Genomic DNA, 14,287 nt, shown 5'->3' with positions numbered 1-14,287 from the left:
CTGAGATGGGAACAGAGGGTTGGAGTGGTGACACAGGAAAGGGGAATAGTAGAGAGAAAAAAGGGAGACAGAGGCTGCCCTGCCAAGACCAGGAGACACATTGGCAGCACTGGTTGAGCTACTAGTCAGGTGTGTAATACTGTGAAGGGTAGTTGAATATTCCCCAGTAGAGCGAAAGCAAATGTCATAAAACAGAGGCTTGACAAAGCATAGCACAGTTGAATTGTTACATGTCCCACTACTCACACAGGCTCACTGTGTCATTTTAAGGCTCCCAGGTATTCTTATCGCTGCACTATGCTTAACCTGCACATGAACATTAACACAACTGTAAATATGAAAACAATAATACAGTGTTGTTTGACTGTCCATTTCCTGTGTTGGGGTTTGCTGATGCCCCTTGGGGTATTTTAGGGCCTGAATTTATAACAGTTTTAAGGGTCAAGCCACTGGATGCAGGGTTGAGTTTACCTCCGCTTGAATGTCCTGCTGTGCTATTCCAGGCCTTAGTGAGGTTATTGTCTGCTCAGAAAGTCACACTGCACAGTCTGGACTGAGGGCGAGCTTACATCAGCTCAGAGGTCCCAATTATTTACTCTCTGCCTTAAGAGGTTAGGTTATCTCTGGGATAACAATATGCAAGAGCGGGTCTTTGGCACTTATGTCAACTCGGAAAGTCACAAGTCTGACTGATGTATAAGAACCAAAACAAGAAACCACTGTAATTTGCTTGGAGATAGGGTGTTGCTGATTCCTTAATAGGAGTTGGAATCCTAAGGCAGTGTCAGGTGGCAACAAGATGTTTGAGGTGCTCATTGGGAGCTAGGCGCTCCCAGAATGCAGAGACACTGGCTAAGGCGCGATCCGTTCGTGTTTCACTTGCAAAAGACAGTAAAGTACGGCATCGCTAGTTGGGCAGGTGTAGTCTTTTTACTGGTCAGTGGTTTTTACTGTTAAAGGGGCAATAAGTTGAATAAGGGCTGTGTGTGAGTGCCAAAGGAAGAGAGCCCTTGACATAAATTACAAGGAAACCCAGAAAACCTACATAGGAAAATCCACACAGAAAATCCATCCTAGAAAATCCATATGAGACAAGATTCAAGTACAAACCATGAAGGTTTATATAAAATTTAGAAATCATTCCAGAAGGCAGAAAGGAAATGGTCAGTCAGTTAAATTCAAAATGCAGATAAGTGAAGTAGCCTGCACAGTGGAAGCTGAGCCCTGTTCTACTTAATATTCAGAACCAAACGGGGTCTAGAGCAGTGCTATGCAAACTTTATAGAACCACAACCCACTTTTTACTATTACAAGCATTCGCATCCCACCTAGTTTTAATAGACATGAGGTAAGCAATTTTTAGGTCAAGCCTAGGCAGTGCGCAAGCATTGTCTCTTGACATGTTGTAATATATTTATCTTTGGGCTTGCAACATGCCCATCTCATGCCCATCACTTTCATTCTTTCCTTGGGCTGCCTTTCAAAATTCCCTTGATTTCGTAGGTAAATGCTTTATGTTTGTCCCGCCTTGAGGCTGCTTTGTGACGGCTTTGGTGACTGACCCTATTACATGGATTATTACATGATCGGCCATAAACCTTAGTGTGGTGCACTACTGTTTTCTTTTGCCTCACCGCTTCGCGCTGCGTGGTCGTTTCTTCCTCTTCCTTGTTTTGGGCATGTCGCTGTTTCTTTGTGGTCTCTGCGCTCAAAGGCTGCAAGCTGGAGGGTTTTTTTTTTTGGTTTTTTTTTAAAAAAGTTCAAATAGCGCAAACTCAATCTAATGAGTACTTTACATGGGGATGTGAAGTTTTATATAGCGCAAACTCGATCAGAGGAGTGCTTTACATGACTACGTGAAGTTTCATATACAACAACCTCGATCAGAGGTGCGCTTTACATGAGTACCACTTAACAGGTTTAGCAGTTGAAAAGTATATAAACTGGAAACATTTAAAACAGAAAAATCACAGAAATCCTCAAAGCGGCTATCCTGGCACAGGAGCAGAGCCGATACTACAATATTCACTGCACTCTGGAAGCTCGCCCCACAATGCTTTGTGGGGCATTTCTTTTTCAAAACATTTTTGCCCATAGCTCAGCCTCTGGTGGTCCTACAACAATGGGACCACCAAAAAAACATTCCATGCAGTGTGCTCTTTCTGTCTAGGTCATCTCTGGGTCCCCACACTAGGTGGGGTGGACCCCAAATAGTAACCTCTCCCACATTTAATGTATTTTTAAGCTCTCTCATGGTTGGAACATTTGTTTAACAGCTGGGAGTAGTTTGTGTTTTAAGGGTCTTGTTTGTATTTGTAATAGTAGTGCAGTAGGCCTGCTAGGCCTGAACATGTGTAAGGCTCTACGCCCTCGAGGGGTTACATATATTGTTACACTGCAATACTTTCTGCCATTCTGTTTTCATGTCGTTATGCCCTCTAGGGGCTGACTATATGGTTACAGTCAATATACTACAATATTCTCTGCAATCGGAAACTCACCCCATAATGCTTTGTGGGGCTTCTTTTTACAAAACATTTTTGCCCATAACTCACTGCACAATGTGCTCTTATGGTCTATGTCATCTCTAGGTCCCCACACTAGGTTGGGGTGGTGGGGAACACAAAATAATAATATAAAAAAATATAACAAATAATAGCAAAATTTTCATTTTTGTTGCAGATAGACGACATAGGTAAATGTAAGTGGTTTAGCTATATGCAGGGTCACTGAAATTATTTGACAGCGAGAACCAAATTATGCAACAGGGTTGACCAATTTATGTGGCAAGAAAAGTCCAGTTATGCATTTATAATGCCAATAGCTGTAACTCAAAAGAAATGCAAGACCTAGTGCAATGCAAATGCTTGTTTTAAATGTAATAAAGCATAGTGTGGTAGCGCATTATTTGCAGACAGCATATTTTCTGTTGAAATGGTCACACTACTTGCACAGACAGTGCAGTTTTATAGATAAAACTACACTGCACACACATGATAATGTGCAGAAATTCGGTTTAATTGAATATGTATTATTTGTGCATCACCAAGTAAAATGTCTTGATTTGTTATGATCCCAGTAAAATCTTTGTATCCATCACACTTTGGAATTACAAAAACATTTTTCATTTTGCTTTCTTAACTGCTGAATGTGTACAGTTAATTTACAGATATTTACAGTTTGTTGTGTGTTATGACAAAATGACTTCATCCAGCTTTCATTTTACACCTCATGTACCCCAGCAGGATTTTCACATAAATGGCTATATTTTTATTTCTTTGAGTCCAAAGTGAGAGGAATTTGTTTACACCAGTCTCTGTGTTATAAAATAAGCAGCAGAAGACATTATCTGACAGTTGACTTCTGTCTTTGAAGAGCAGTAAATGTGACACAGTAAATACAGAGTTTAAAGGCATCTTTATTACTTGCCTGGGCTTTAGCAACCCATCAAAAATCAGCTAGTGCCACATCAGTGGGTCGTGACCCACAGATTGAGAAACACTGGTCTAGTGTATTGATTCAATAGGAGGACTGACATGGAGTCTGCCTTTAAGAGGAGCCAGGGAAAGTCCTGGTTCACACTCTAAAAACAAGGGCTTCTAATAGAGATGTCTAACTGCAGACTCTTCATCGTATGAATTTCCCTAGGTGCCAGACCGAATCCGGAAACTTTAAAGCAATTCCCTTGTGCGTCGACAGGTGGCTTTGTGTGGCTCTGTGTCGGATCCATCTGCTCTGCATGATGTTGTGGCCTCTATGTATACCACCTCCGTGTGCTGACATTACTTCCTTTCTTTCTGTGCCTTCTAATGCTGATCCAGACCTAGCAGCTGTTTACGAAAGGCTTTTCTTCCCTCATAAAATCTTTTTGGGAATTATTTTCAGTGTGCATAGATGAGCCCTGAAATAACAGGTGTTAAGCCATGTCGTGACTGTCATTGACAGATGTTGGTGACAGATACCCACACTGGTGTCTGCCTCTGGTGCCTTAGCACCTCACATTACTTGGTGTTGTGCTCCTGTTGCACTAAAACAAACCATAATGCCATCCGTGACCACAACACCAAACTCACAGTCACTGATCTCTGCAACAAGAAACAGTCTTGTTTCATGGCATGGATGTGCTCCTGTTCTCACGGACATTCTCATGACTATTCTCAAGTCAAAGAGGCAGAGGTCGGGTAAGTCCTGCAAGTCCCACAATAAAAGTACAAACATGGGTCCCCCTTGTCCTGGTATTCGCTCCAATCGGAGTTTTGCGGCGTTCCAAACACCTCCCAGCCTCATAGTTGTTTATGTGTGTCTGGATGATGTTGGCCAGGGGGTTCACGTTGAAGAGAATGGAGCTGAGCAATGAACCTTAAGGCACTGTGCAGATGAGTCTACGGGCCTCCGAGGACTAAGGTGCCAGGCTGACAGCTTATGTTCTGTCTGTTAAGAAGGAGCAGATCCAGTGGAAAGTGGGTTCTTGGATTCCAGTCTTGGGCAGGCGCCTGATGAGTACGTGGTGTGATACTGTATCAGGTGAATGAAGGCTGCTGCATCTCCTCAGTCAAGAATGATGTGGATGTCATCTGTGGTGGTGATGTGTAGTGTTTGTGTACTTAGATTTGGCCTGAATCTGGACTACGTGGCGTCAAGGAGCTGGGATTTGCTGAGATGGTCAGTGAGAAGTCGGTTGATTAGTCACTCTAAGACCTTTGCAGAGTATGGTAGAAAGGTGGTTTCTTAAGCAGGTACGTGGTGGTGACATGTTTTCAGGTGTGTTTCAAATGTGGCTGATTCGGTGGAGGTGTTGAAGATGGGTGTTAGTACTTCGCTGTTGGTAGGAGTCCTTTGGTGAAGGCATGGTGAGAGCAAGCATCAGGTGGAGCCCGAGTGAATGATCTTCATAATGCAACAATTTTGACGGTGGTGACAGTGTGCCACGAGGTGGATTCGCCGTGATGAGAAGTAGAGAAGCAAAAGTTACAAGATCTGGTTGGGGATCAAAGTCACTATAGATGTAGGTAATTTTGTTACAGAAGAATGAAGAGACCTTGTTGCAAAGGTCAGCAAAGGAGGGGTTGATGTTGCTTGAGGTGGCAGGAGGTGCAGTGAAGTAATTGATTATGAAGATTCCCTTTCTGCAAACTGTAAGAACTGTGCGCTTGGTGTTCCGTATCTGCTGGTGATAGGGTCTTAGGACTAATTTGAAGATGTCTTTATCTGTGGTGTCTTGTTCTCTACTTGCACACCAGTTGATTGAAGTGGTGTTTCTTCAGCCCGAGTTCCTCTCTGCACCAGGTGGCCTGAGATTGGGCTGTTGCCATTGGGTTGCGCTTGAGGGGAGCTAGGCTATCTGCACATGCGGTAATCTAGCTGTTGAAGTTCTTGATGGCTTTCAGCAAGTTGCTGGTGTACTTGGGCCAGTTCACAGGGCAGGCGGATGTGAACTCCTCTTCTGTGATGTTTTTCCAGCTGCAGCTGGAAGATCTGATGGTAGTAGGTCTGTGGTGGTACGGAATGGGTATGCTGAAACTGATAAGGGTGTTATTTGGATAGGTCATAGTGCTGACTTGTCAACATTGATTTTGCTGATTGTGTAGTAAATGGGGTTCAGTAGGTGTCTGAAAGTGTGGGTGGGTTTGGTAACTTACTAGGTGAGGCCAAGGTTTGTGAGGTTTTCTACCTAATTGCACATTCCTCAATGCCCCTCCCTCCTCTCCATTATATAGATTTACTTAAACTGATCATTATTAAGATTCCAATTTAAAACCTCTGCACACTGCACCATTGGATTTCAGTGGCTCTGAATCCAACAGCACGGACGGAGATCAGAAGAAAACTGATGGCACCTCACAGAGGTACCTTATATATAGAGCCCCTTACATATCCGGAGAGGAGGGATCCAACACAGAGCTGCACGAAGCCACCTCTTTAAACTTTCCAGATTCAGTCTGGCACCTGAGGAAATTCGCAATGTGTGGAGTCTTCAGTTACATAGTCTGTACCAAAAAAGGTGTTATTGAGGAAAGTGTCTTGTTCTTTTATAACATTTCAGCAAGCAGAGGTCCAATCATGGACTGAAGTATCTTGTAGGAGAATGCAATGCAAGATACAAAGAAGAAAACTACATGTATTTTACACTAAGGGCTGGCATTGGCCTATGCTTTCCTTCAAAGTGCAGATTACATAACATGAAGTGTATGAAAACAAATATTAATCTTAAAAACACAAATGACCTAGGCCTCTTTATAAGTAGTGCACTTAACTTTCTTTACATTGGTCTTTTTCCTTTGCACATAACTTAATTTGCATTGGTCTTTTGTCCTTTTTGTTCTTTTCAACTTTTAATGCTTTAACGTAGAGATAATAAAATGTCTACTTTTTACAGGCATTGGTTGGTGAGAAAGCCTGTTATCAGTCTATTTGCAGCTATGGCGGTCAAATATTCTACCTGGGAACAAAGGTAAATATTGTCAATTTGGTAACTGATTTTCTACACTTGGATTTAGGTCTAGATGCAGTTTTGTTGTTTGCTTGCCTAATGTAATTACAAGGAAATCCGAAATAAAAAATAAATAAATATATACTTAGATGGAGAGGCTTTGAGTCAGCCATTTCATCTATCGGTCCATGTAATTACGTTGTCCAAACATGTTTTTGCAAAAATGACTTATCAATAACATCATTTACAGTAACATTATGTTCATAGCATATATGGATGTAAATACACTTACTCTGCCTACTGCTGCTATCTTGTGTTGTGCTCAGACTCATCCTCTGGTTGTGAATGCACAGGGGCACTAACTCCTTGTTAGCTTGTTTTTTTCCACCATCTGGTTTGGACCTGTATCAGTCGTCTCAACGTGTTCAATGCTGACTGTTGCAACCCTGGAAGCCATTGTCTTTCCTTCCCGTCATTGAATAACCAAGCTTTCCGGCCCTCGTGGTACACCTGCTGTTTGGGGCAATGCCTTCTCCTTATCGATGCTGAGGAATGAGTATGCTCGGGGGGGGGAGGGGTAATGGAATGCACACCTTTCAAAAGATGCCCTCAGTGCCACTCAAACTACCCGTAGGCTGACCTCCACGATGTATGTAGCCTCTGCCTCTCATCAGAGCACGACGAAATCCACTATTACTCTTGCTGAGACTTCAGGTGCAAAAATACCCTTCGGCAGAGCAGAGGCAGGCGGTAAGCCACCAGCAAAATGTATTCTTCACCCTCTGAGATGCCGAGCATTTTCGGCGATGCAGACCTGCTCGGAGCCGAGGAAGAAGAATCTGAGGAGTCATCTGATCTTCCAGCCCACCAAACCCAGTCCTGAGATCATCAGATCCGACTCCTCAGAGCCCGTGGAAGAAAAGTAACAATGTCCGGGGCAAATACCTCTGTCACTTTTCTAGCCTGCATGGATGGCACTATGCTAATCCTTTGCCTAAAAGCTCTGCTACTAAAACAGACATTTGAGGTAAGCAGTTTTAGAGTGTGGGCGGTATTGTAGAGGGCTTCATATAAAGGAACTGCCTGCAACCTAAATCCTGGGAATTACCCAGAGTTCCCTTTTTCCTTTTTTCCATAATTTATGTGGCACTCTAAGCTTGAAAAAAAATTGCTTTGACATTTATTTATTTTTTTGATGGGGGGAAGAATTCCCCAACTTAATTTACAAATGCAATTTTGTTTTTAGATTTGTGATTTGCACCTTTCCCTCTCTAATATCTCTCTCTCTCTCTCTCTCTCTCTCTCTCTCTCTCTCTCTCTCTATATATATATATATATATATATATATATATATTCATTGAAAAAAACAAAGGTTACAGAGATTTTATAGTTAGGAAATAGAATTAAAAAAATATAGAAATTCACCTAAAAAAACAAAGGGACGTTATAGGTAGGCTCACATTTTAAACGTACTAATCCATAGAAATTCACCTGTTATAGCTAGAGTTATCTCAAGTAACTATAAGTCATGCCCTAAGGTAACTAGAACTCGCGCTCTCACCATGCACTGCTAATTACTTCACAAATTACGGTACGCATGACGTCTTTGATAACAATATTGATAATATCAATGTAATATTTGCAGTGAAATCTTTGACGAAAAAACTGTGCATGACGAGGGCACCATATATATATATAAACTTTAAAAAGCTAAGGTTACAAGGACGTTATAGTTAGGCTCACATTTTAAACGTACAAAACCACAGAAATTCACCTGTTATAGTTAGATTTAGCTCAAGTAACTATAACTCGTTCCCTAAGGTAACTATAACTTGCACCCCCTCCATGCACAGTATTTTTGTCAAAAATGTTACTGCAAATATTACATTGATATTAACCATGATATGTTATCAAAGACATCGTGAGTGCTGTAATTTTTGGGGTAATTAGCAGTGCATAGTGAGGGTGAATTTCTATGGTTTTGTACTTTTAAAATGTGAGCCTAACTATAACGTGGCGGTAACCTTTGTTTTTTTTTTTAAGTGAATTAATTGGATTAAAAAATATATATATTTCCTAACTATAACATCATGTAACCTTTGTCTTTTTCAGTGAATTTCTATAGTTTTTCTAACGTGAATTTTCATTGCCATACGTTAATCCAACCACCGCTCCACACAGCCTTTGGCTGTGCGTGGCAGCTGTTGGCCACTGGGCCTGGCTCCCCTCTAGCCTTCCAACCCCATGCTGCACATTGACCTTTGGCTGTGTGCGGCCGGAGTTGCCCTCGGCCTGTTTCTCTGGATAAGAGGATAGGTGTGAGAGGGTGTATCTCGGGGTGAGAGTGGCTGTATCATTGTCTTAGTGGTGCGTCAGTGTCTGTTTGGGTCTGAGAGTGGGTGCTTGAGGGTTTCAGTGGGTCTGTGACTGGGTGTGTGAGAGTCTGAGTGGGTCTGAGTGGGTGTGCATGGGTGCACGAGGGTCTGAGTGGGGTGCGTGGGTTTTTAAGGCCTTGGTGAATGATATACTTAAAATGAGATATTTCTGAACAAATATAAAAGAAAAAATGTATTTGTCAATTAAAAAAGAGTGAGGTCACCTTTCAGTATGAACCTTAAGCTTTCAGAGTTTAAAATACATTAAAAAAGGGAAATTACCATAGACACACCTGGACTAGAACCCTTAACAATCACTATAAAGGTCTGTGAGCTTAACCATTATGTCACAGGACCCTTCAGTGTTGAATTAATTTCATGGAGAGACCATTGCAATGACTATCTCTCACGCTCGCTCGCCGGCTCCCCAAGTCCTGTGGGACCCGACATTGCTCCCACAGGCAGAGAGCTGCTTTGAATAGCAGCTCACTACTTGTGGGAGCAATGTTTTCATCTGTCTTCCCTGCACACACATTTGCATGTAGGAAAGACAGATGAAAACTCTGCTTTCTTCAAGGGAGACCTATATATCTATATATATATGTGTGTGTGTGTGTGTGTACGTACACATTATTCCAACCTTAGAAAATAAAAAGTTATAATTTGAAGGTAACATTTCTGCCCCAACCAAAACTTTCTATAACTTGCACACCTTTGTACAGAATGTTGTATACTTGCTGCACAGACTAAATCAACTATAATTCAGTCCTGTACAATGCACATTGTTATTTGAGATGGAATGAGTGTTGTTTTGAATGCTATGATTTAAAATGAAATAAGTGAGTTAATACAAAAGGGTAAAGGCAGTGCATGGTAAAGGCACGTTGAGTCGAGTAGAGTGTGACAGTGTAGACATGCATACAGTGAAGTGGGGTAGGGTGGAGTGGGTGAGAGTGAAGTGAAAAGGGGTAAAGTGGTGCAGACATCTACAGTGGTGTAGAGTGCAGTAAAGTGATTTTGAGTGGCGTAGAGTGCAGTGCTTGAAATGGAAAAATAGAAGTGCAGGTACTCTGTATCAGAGTACCTGCTTGTTTCTGAGAAGTGTCGGTACTCTCCAATGAAAAGTATTACTTTTTTCTTGAGAAGTGTAGTTAGTCAAAATCAAAAACTCCCGGTACTCAGTACCGGACAGTACTGGCCCATTTAAAGCACTGGTAGAGTGCAGTGGGGTAGAGTTGAGTGGCATAGAGTACATTGGTGCAGAGTGCAGTGGTCCAAAGTAGAGTGGTGCAGAGTAGAGCACAGTGGAGCAGACTATGTTAGAGTGCAATGAAGGGGTTGAGTAAAGTAGGGTAGAGTGGCAGTAAGTAGAGTGGTGTAGAGTGAAGTGGCATAGAGTAGTGCGGAGTGGCGTAGAGTACAGTGGCATACACTAGACTGGCATGGAGTGGAATAGAGTGGCACTGTGTGGAGTGGCATGGGGTGCTTTAGAGTGGTGTAGAGTGCAGTGACATAGAATGCAGTAGCGTACAGTGCAGTTTCATGTGGTACAATGGAGTGATGTGTTGTGGAGTGCCATGGTGTAGAGTGCATTGGTGTGTTGTGCACTGGACTGACGTAGAGTGACGTAAACTGGAGTGGTATATCAAAGAATGGAGTGGCCTATTGTATAGTGAACTGGTGTGCTGTAGAGTGGAGTAGTGCATTGTAGAGTTTTTTGTCTTAGCTTTTGTTTTGTTTTTTGGTCTCCATAGGTACCACGGTATTGCCTGGGGAATACTGTGGTACTCCATATACTGTTTTTTAAAAGTATATAACCCTGAGAATTATTTTTCCTACCTATTACGACTTTGGCACATTGTCCATCTTTTTATAGCTATAGCAAATTGTACTAACTTATATCTGAAGTAGAAACCGAGAGCACAGCTGAAGTGTGTTCTACACAGTATGGCTGCCTTTTAATTTTGCCAGGGCTTGCATTAACCACTAATACGGTGTTACGTCATGTCTAACTAATCACCACAAGATTTTGCATTGTCAGCCAATGTGGAAAAAATAATAAGTCTGCAAAGCTTCATGGAGAATCAGCAAACAATGGCATTTATTATCTAGCAAAAATCCGAGGCATTCCTCTCTCAGTAAATCCTAACTATAATTATACAGTGGTTACTGCCACTATGTATAGATAAATATATGTATGTATTCTTACCCATTTTATTTTGTCTTTTTTCCTTAAATTATTAAATTGATACCTCATCCTGTTAAACAGTCATTCACATTTTGCCTTCTACCCACAGCATACAGCATTAAGCAGTTAGTCAGTCTACTTCAGCCAATCTCCATCTTGCCCTTTCAGTGATGACATTTTGCCTGATCCACATATGCATATCTACCTTAAGTGAAATGCGCTTCAGTCGGAGGGATGTTGGGCCCATGACTTACTTTCCAAAAGCTATATTGTTTCCAGTCTTTCCCCTTTCTAGTCACCCTTGTATGTTTAAACTATGTCTTCAGTTTGTTATAACTCAATTGCAGAAGTACTTTTTCTTTGTGTTAATCGGAGTCAGGTTTTCTTGTGATGTGCATTTAAACTAATAAGTGCTTTTATATGTCTCCTAAGTGCATTTGTTGGCCCGGAAGCGTCCATACAGTTCTATTAAAATTGCATGTTATGGCTTTTTTAAAATATATTTTAGAACCTTTATTTCAAACACATTACTACTGTCACATCTAGGCAGACACATATTTTCTTTTTTGTTCCTTTTTTAAATTTTTGTGACTTTTCATATGGCAAAAATTGAAATAACAAATGAACCATTGGATCAGCTTGCCATGGCCAGACGTAGTGGCTTCTTTATAAATGATATGGTAAATGAACATTGTTGAAAGGTAATTGTTTACCATGTTTAAATAACATCAATAAACTGGTGGCATTACATCAGCGCCCAACATTACCTAATAACTGCTGACCTTTACAAATTCTCTTAGTAGAATACTAGTGCCCGATATTACTTGTAAACCTGGGTGCTTGCTGATATTTAGTGTTGTAGCAAAATGTACTTGTGTGTGGAAGAATGTTTTCTAAAGTATGTATTAATATGTGATTTTTTTCTTCACTTTTTCCTAGTGATTTTTAAACGCATTATTATCACTTTAGTTTCTTAGTTTGAGATAAAACTAATTATTTAGGTTCATGTTTCAGTATTGTAGTATTGGTTGCCTTTGGCATTTTTGCACAGTGTCATTTTCCCACTTTAGCTTTAAATGCAATGTATTTGCACAGTGCTTCATATTACTTTTGCTACCTAAAAAGCTTCCTCAATTGGCCAAGAAAGAAGAAACCGTTTCTCCAGTATTGGATCTGTCATAGATTCACATGCTTGAATCATTCCCAGTCATCGAAGTGGGAGTCCCACGCTATCATCAAATATGCTACTTTACTCTATGCCTCTCTAATCTTTACCACTCTACTCTATGCCAATGCACTTTACGTCTCTTTACATCATTGCGCTCTGCGCCTCTGCATGCCATACCAGTCCAGGCAACACCAGACTACTCCACACAACTCCATTCTGCGAATACACTCTGTTCCAATGCACTCAGTGCTAGTGCACTTTACTCTATTCCCCTGCACTCTACACCAATGCACTGTACGTCACTCATCTATTCTGCACCACTGCATTCTATACCACAGCAATGTAGACCACTTCACTGTATACCATTACACTCTATGCCTCTCTGCGCAACAGCACTCTACCCTACACCTCTCCACTCTACAGCACTTCACTCAACTGTGAAACAATCTACTTTACACCACTGCACTCTGCGCCACTGTATTCTATGCCACTGTACTCTACCCTGCACCTCTCCACTCTATGCCACTTCACTCTACTCTGAACCAATCTACTCTGCGCCACTACAGTCTGCGCCACTCTGCCACATTGCACTCTAAACCACTGCACTCTACTTCAGTGCACTCTAATTCAATGCACTCTAAACAACTGCACTGTCACTGCACTCTACTTTGCACTACTGTGCTCTATGCCACGTCTCTATTCCACTCTACTCTGCCACTCTACTTTGCAACACTGCACTCACCGCCACTATACTGTACACCACTGTACTCTGTACTACTGCATTCTGCACCAATACTCTATGCCACTGCACTCTGAACCACTCTACTCTGCATAACACCACTCTACGCCACTGCACTTTACACCACTATACTCTACTCTGCACCACTCTATACTTCTCCACTCTGCACCACTCTACCCCACTGCACTATGCCACTAGTCTACTCAGCACGCTATGCCACTGCACCACTCTGCACTACTGCACTCTGCCACTTTGTATGCCACTCTACTCCATTGCACTCTATGCCACTCTACTCTGCCCCATGTCACTCTGTCACTGCACTCTAAACCACTGTACTCTACGCCGATGCACTCTAAACAACTGTACTCTACGCCACTGCACTCTACTCTGCACTACTGTAATCTGTGCCACTGCTCTCTATGCCACTCTTCTCCACACCACTGCACTGACACACTAGTCTGCAACATTGCACTCTCCGTCACTGTACTCTACACCACTCTATTCTGTACTACTGCATTCTATGCCAATACACTCTACACCACTGCACTTTTGCCACTCTACTCTGCATCATTCCACTCTATGCCACTATACTCTACAGCACTATACTCTACTCTGTACTGCACCACTCTACACTAATACTCTCTGCACCACTCATTATCACTGCCCTTTATGCCACTCGAATCTACTCTGTATTCTATGCTACTGCACCACTCTACACTACTGCACTCCCTGCCACACTGTTTTATGCCATTCTACTCCACTGCACTCTATGCCACTCTAGTCTGCACCACTCCGCACCCCTACACTCTACTTTGCACCACTCTAATTTATACTTCTGCATTCTATGACACTACATTGTATGCCGCTGAATTCTATGCCGCTGCATTCAATGCCACTTCACCCTACAACATTATATTCTGCAACTCTACAGCAATGCACTCTACATCAGTCAACTCCACTGCGTACCACCCCACTATATGCCACTACGCAACTCCACAGTATGCCATCCCTAAACATGACACTCTCTGCCACTGCACTCTACAACATTCTACTCCACTCTTTACCATTGCACTCTGTGACACTTCCCCCACTCTCCTCTATTCCACTAAATTTTAGGCATGCTAAACAGCAGCTACTCTGGTGTATAACGTGGCTAAAACACATTGGCAAAGCCAATACCTCTTGCGTACACAAGACCTATTGGCTTTGCCAATGTTTGTTAGTACTATGAGGTACTGAGGTCCTTGAAAGAACTGTGAATGTGTAAGTCCTTATTTTAAACATGCATTACACACGTTATAATAAAGGCTGCTACAAAATGTGCAAATACATTTAGGTTAAATTAAAAAAAAGTTGTCCTAAAATACAAATGTCAATAATATACAGA

At 41.9% G+C, this 14,287-nt stretch overlaps 1 protein-coding gene across 3 annotated transcripts in view; it reads left to right on the top strand.

Annotated features, from left to right (window-relative positions):
- Positions 1 to 14,287, top strand: part of VPS8 (VPS8 subunit of CORVET complex) — a 1,496,959-nt gene that overhangs the window by 430,208 nt on the left and 1,052,464 nt on the right. For all 3 annotated transcript variants that reach the window (XM_069225817.1, XM_069225815.1, XM_069225816.1), the window contains exon 15: positions 6,377 to 6,451. In XM_069225817.1, coding sequence (XP_069081918.1) covers positions 6,377 to 6,451 — 75 coding nt within the window. The remainder of the gene's footprint in view (positions 1 to 6,376; positions 6,452 to 14,287) is intronic.

This window comes from Pleurodeles waltl, chromosome 3_1 (genome assembly GCF_031143425.1).
Source record: "Pleurodeles waltl isolate 20211129_DDA chromosome 3_1, aPleWal1.hap1.20221129, whole genome shotgun sequence".
NCBI lineage: Eukaryota > Metazoa > Chordata > Amphibia > Caudata > Salamandridae > Pleurodeles > Pleurodeles waltl.
This window is presented reverse-complemented; position numbering and strand designations above follow the sequence as displayed.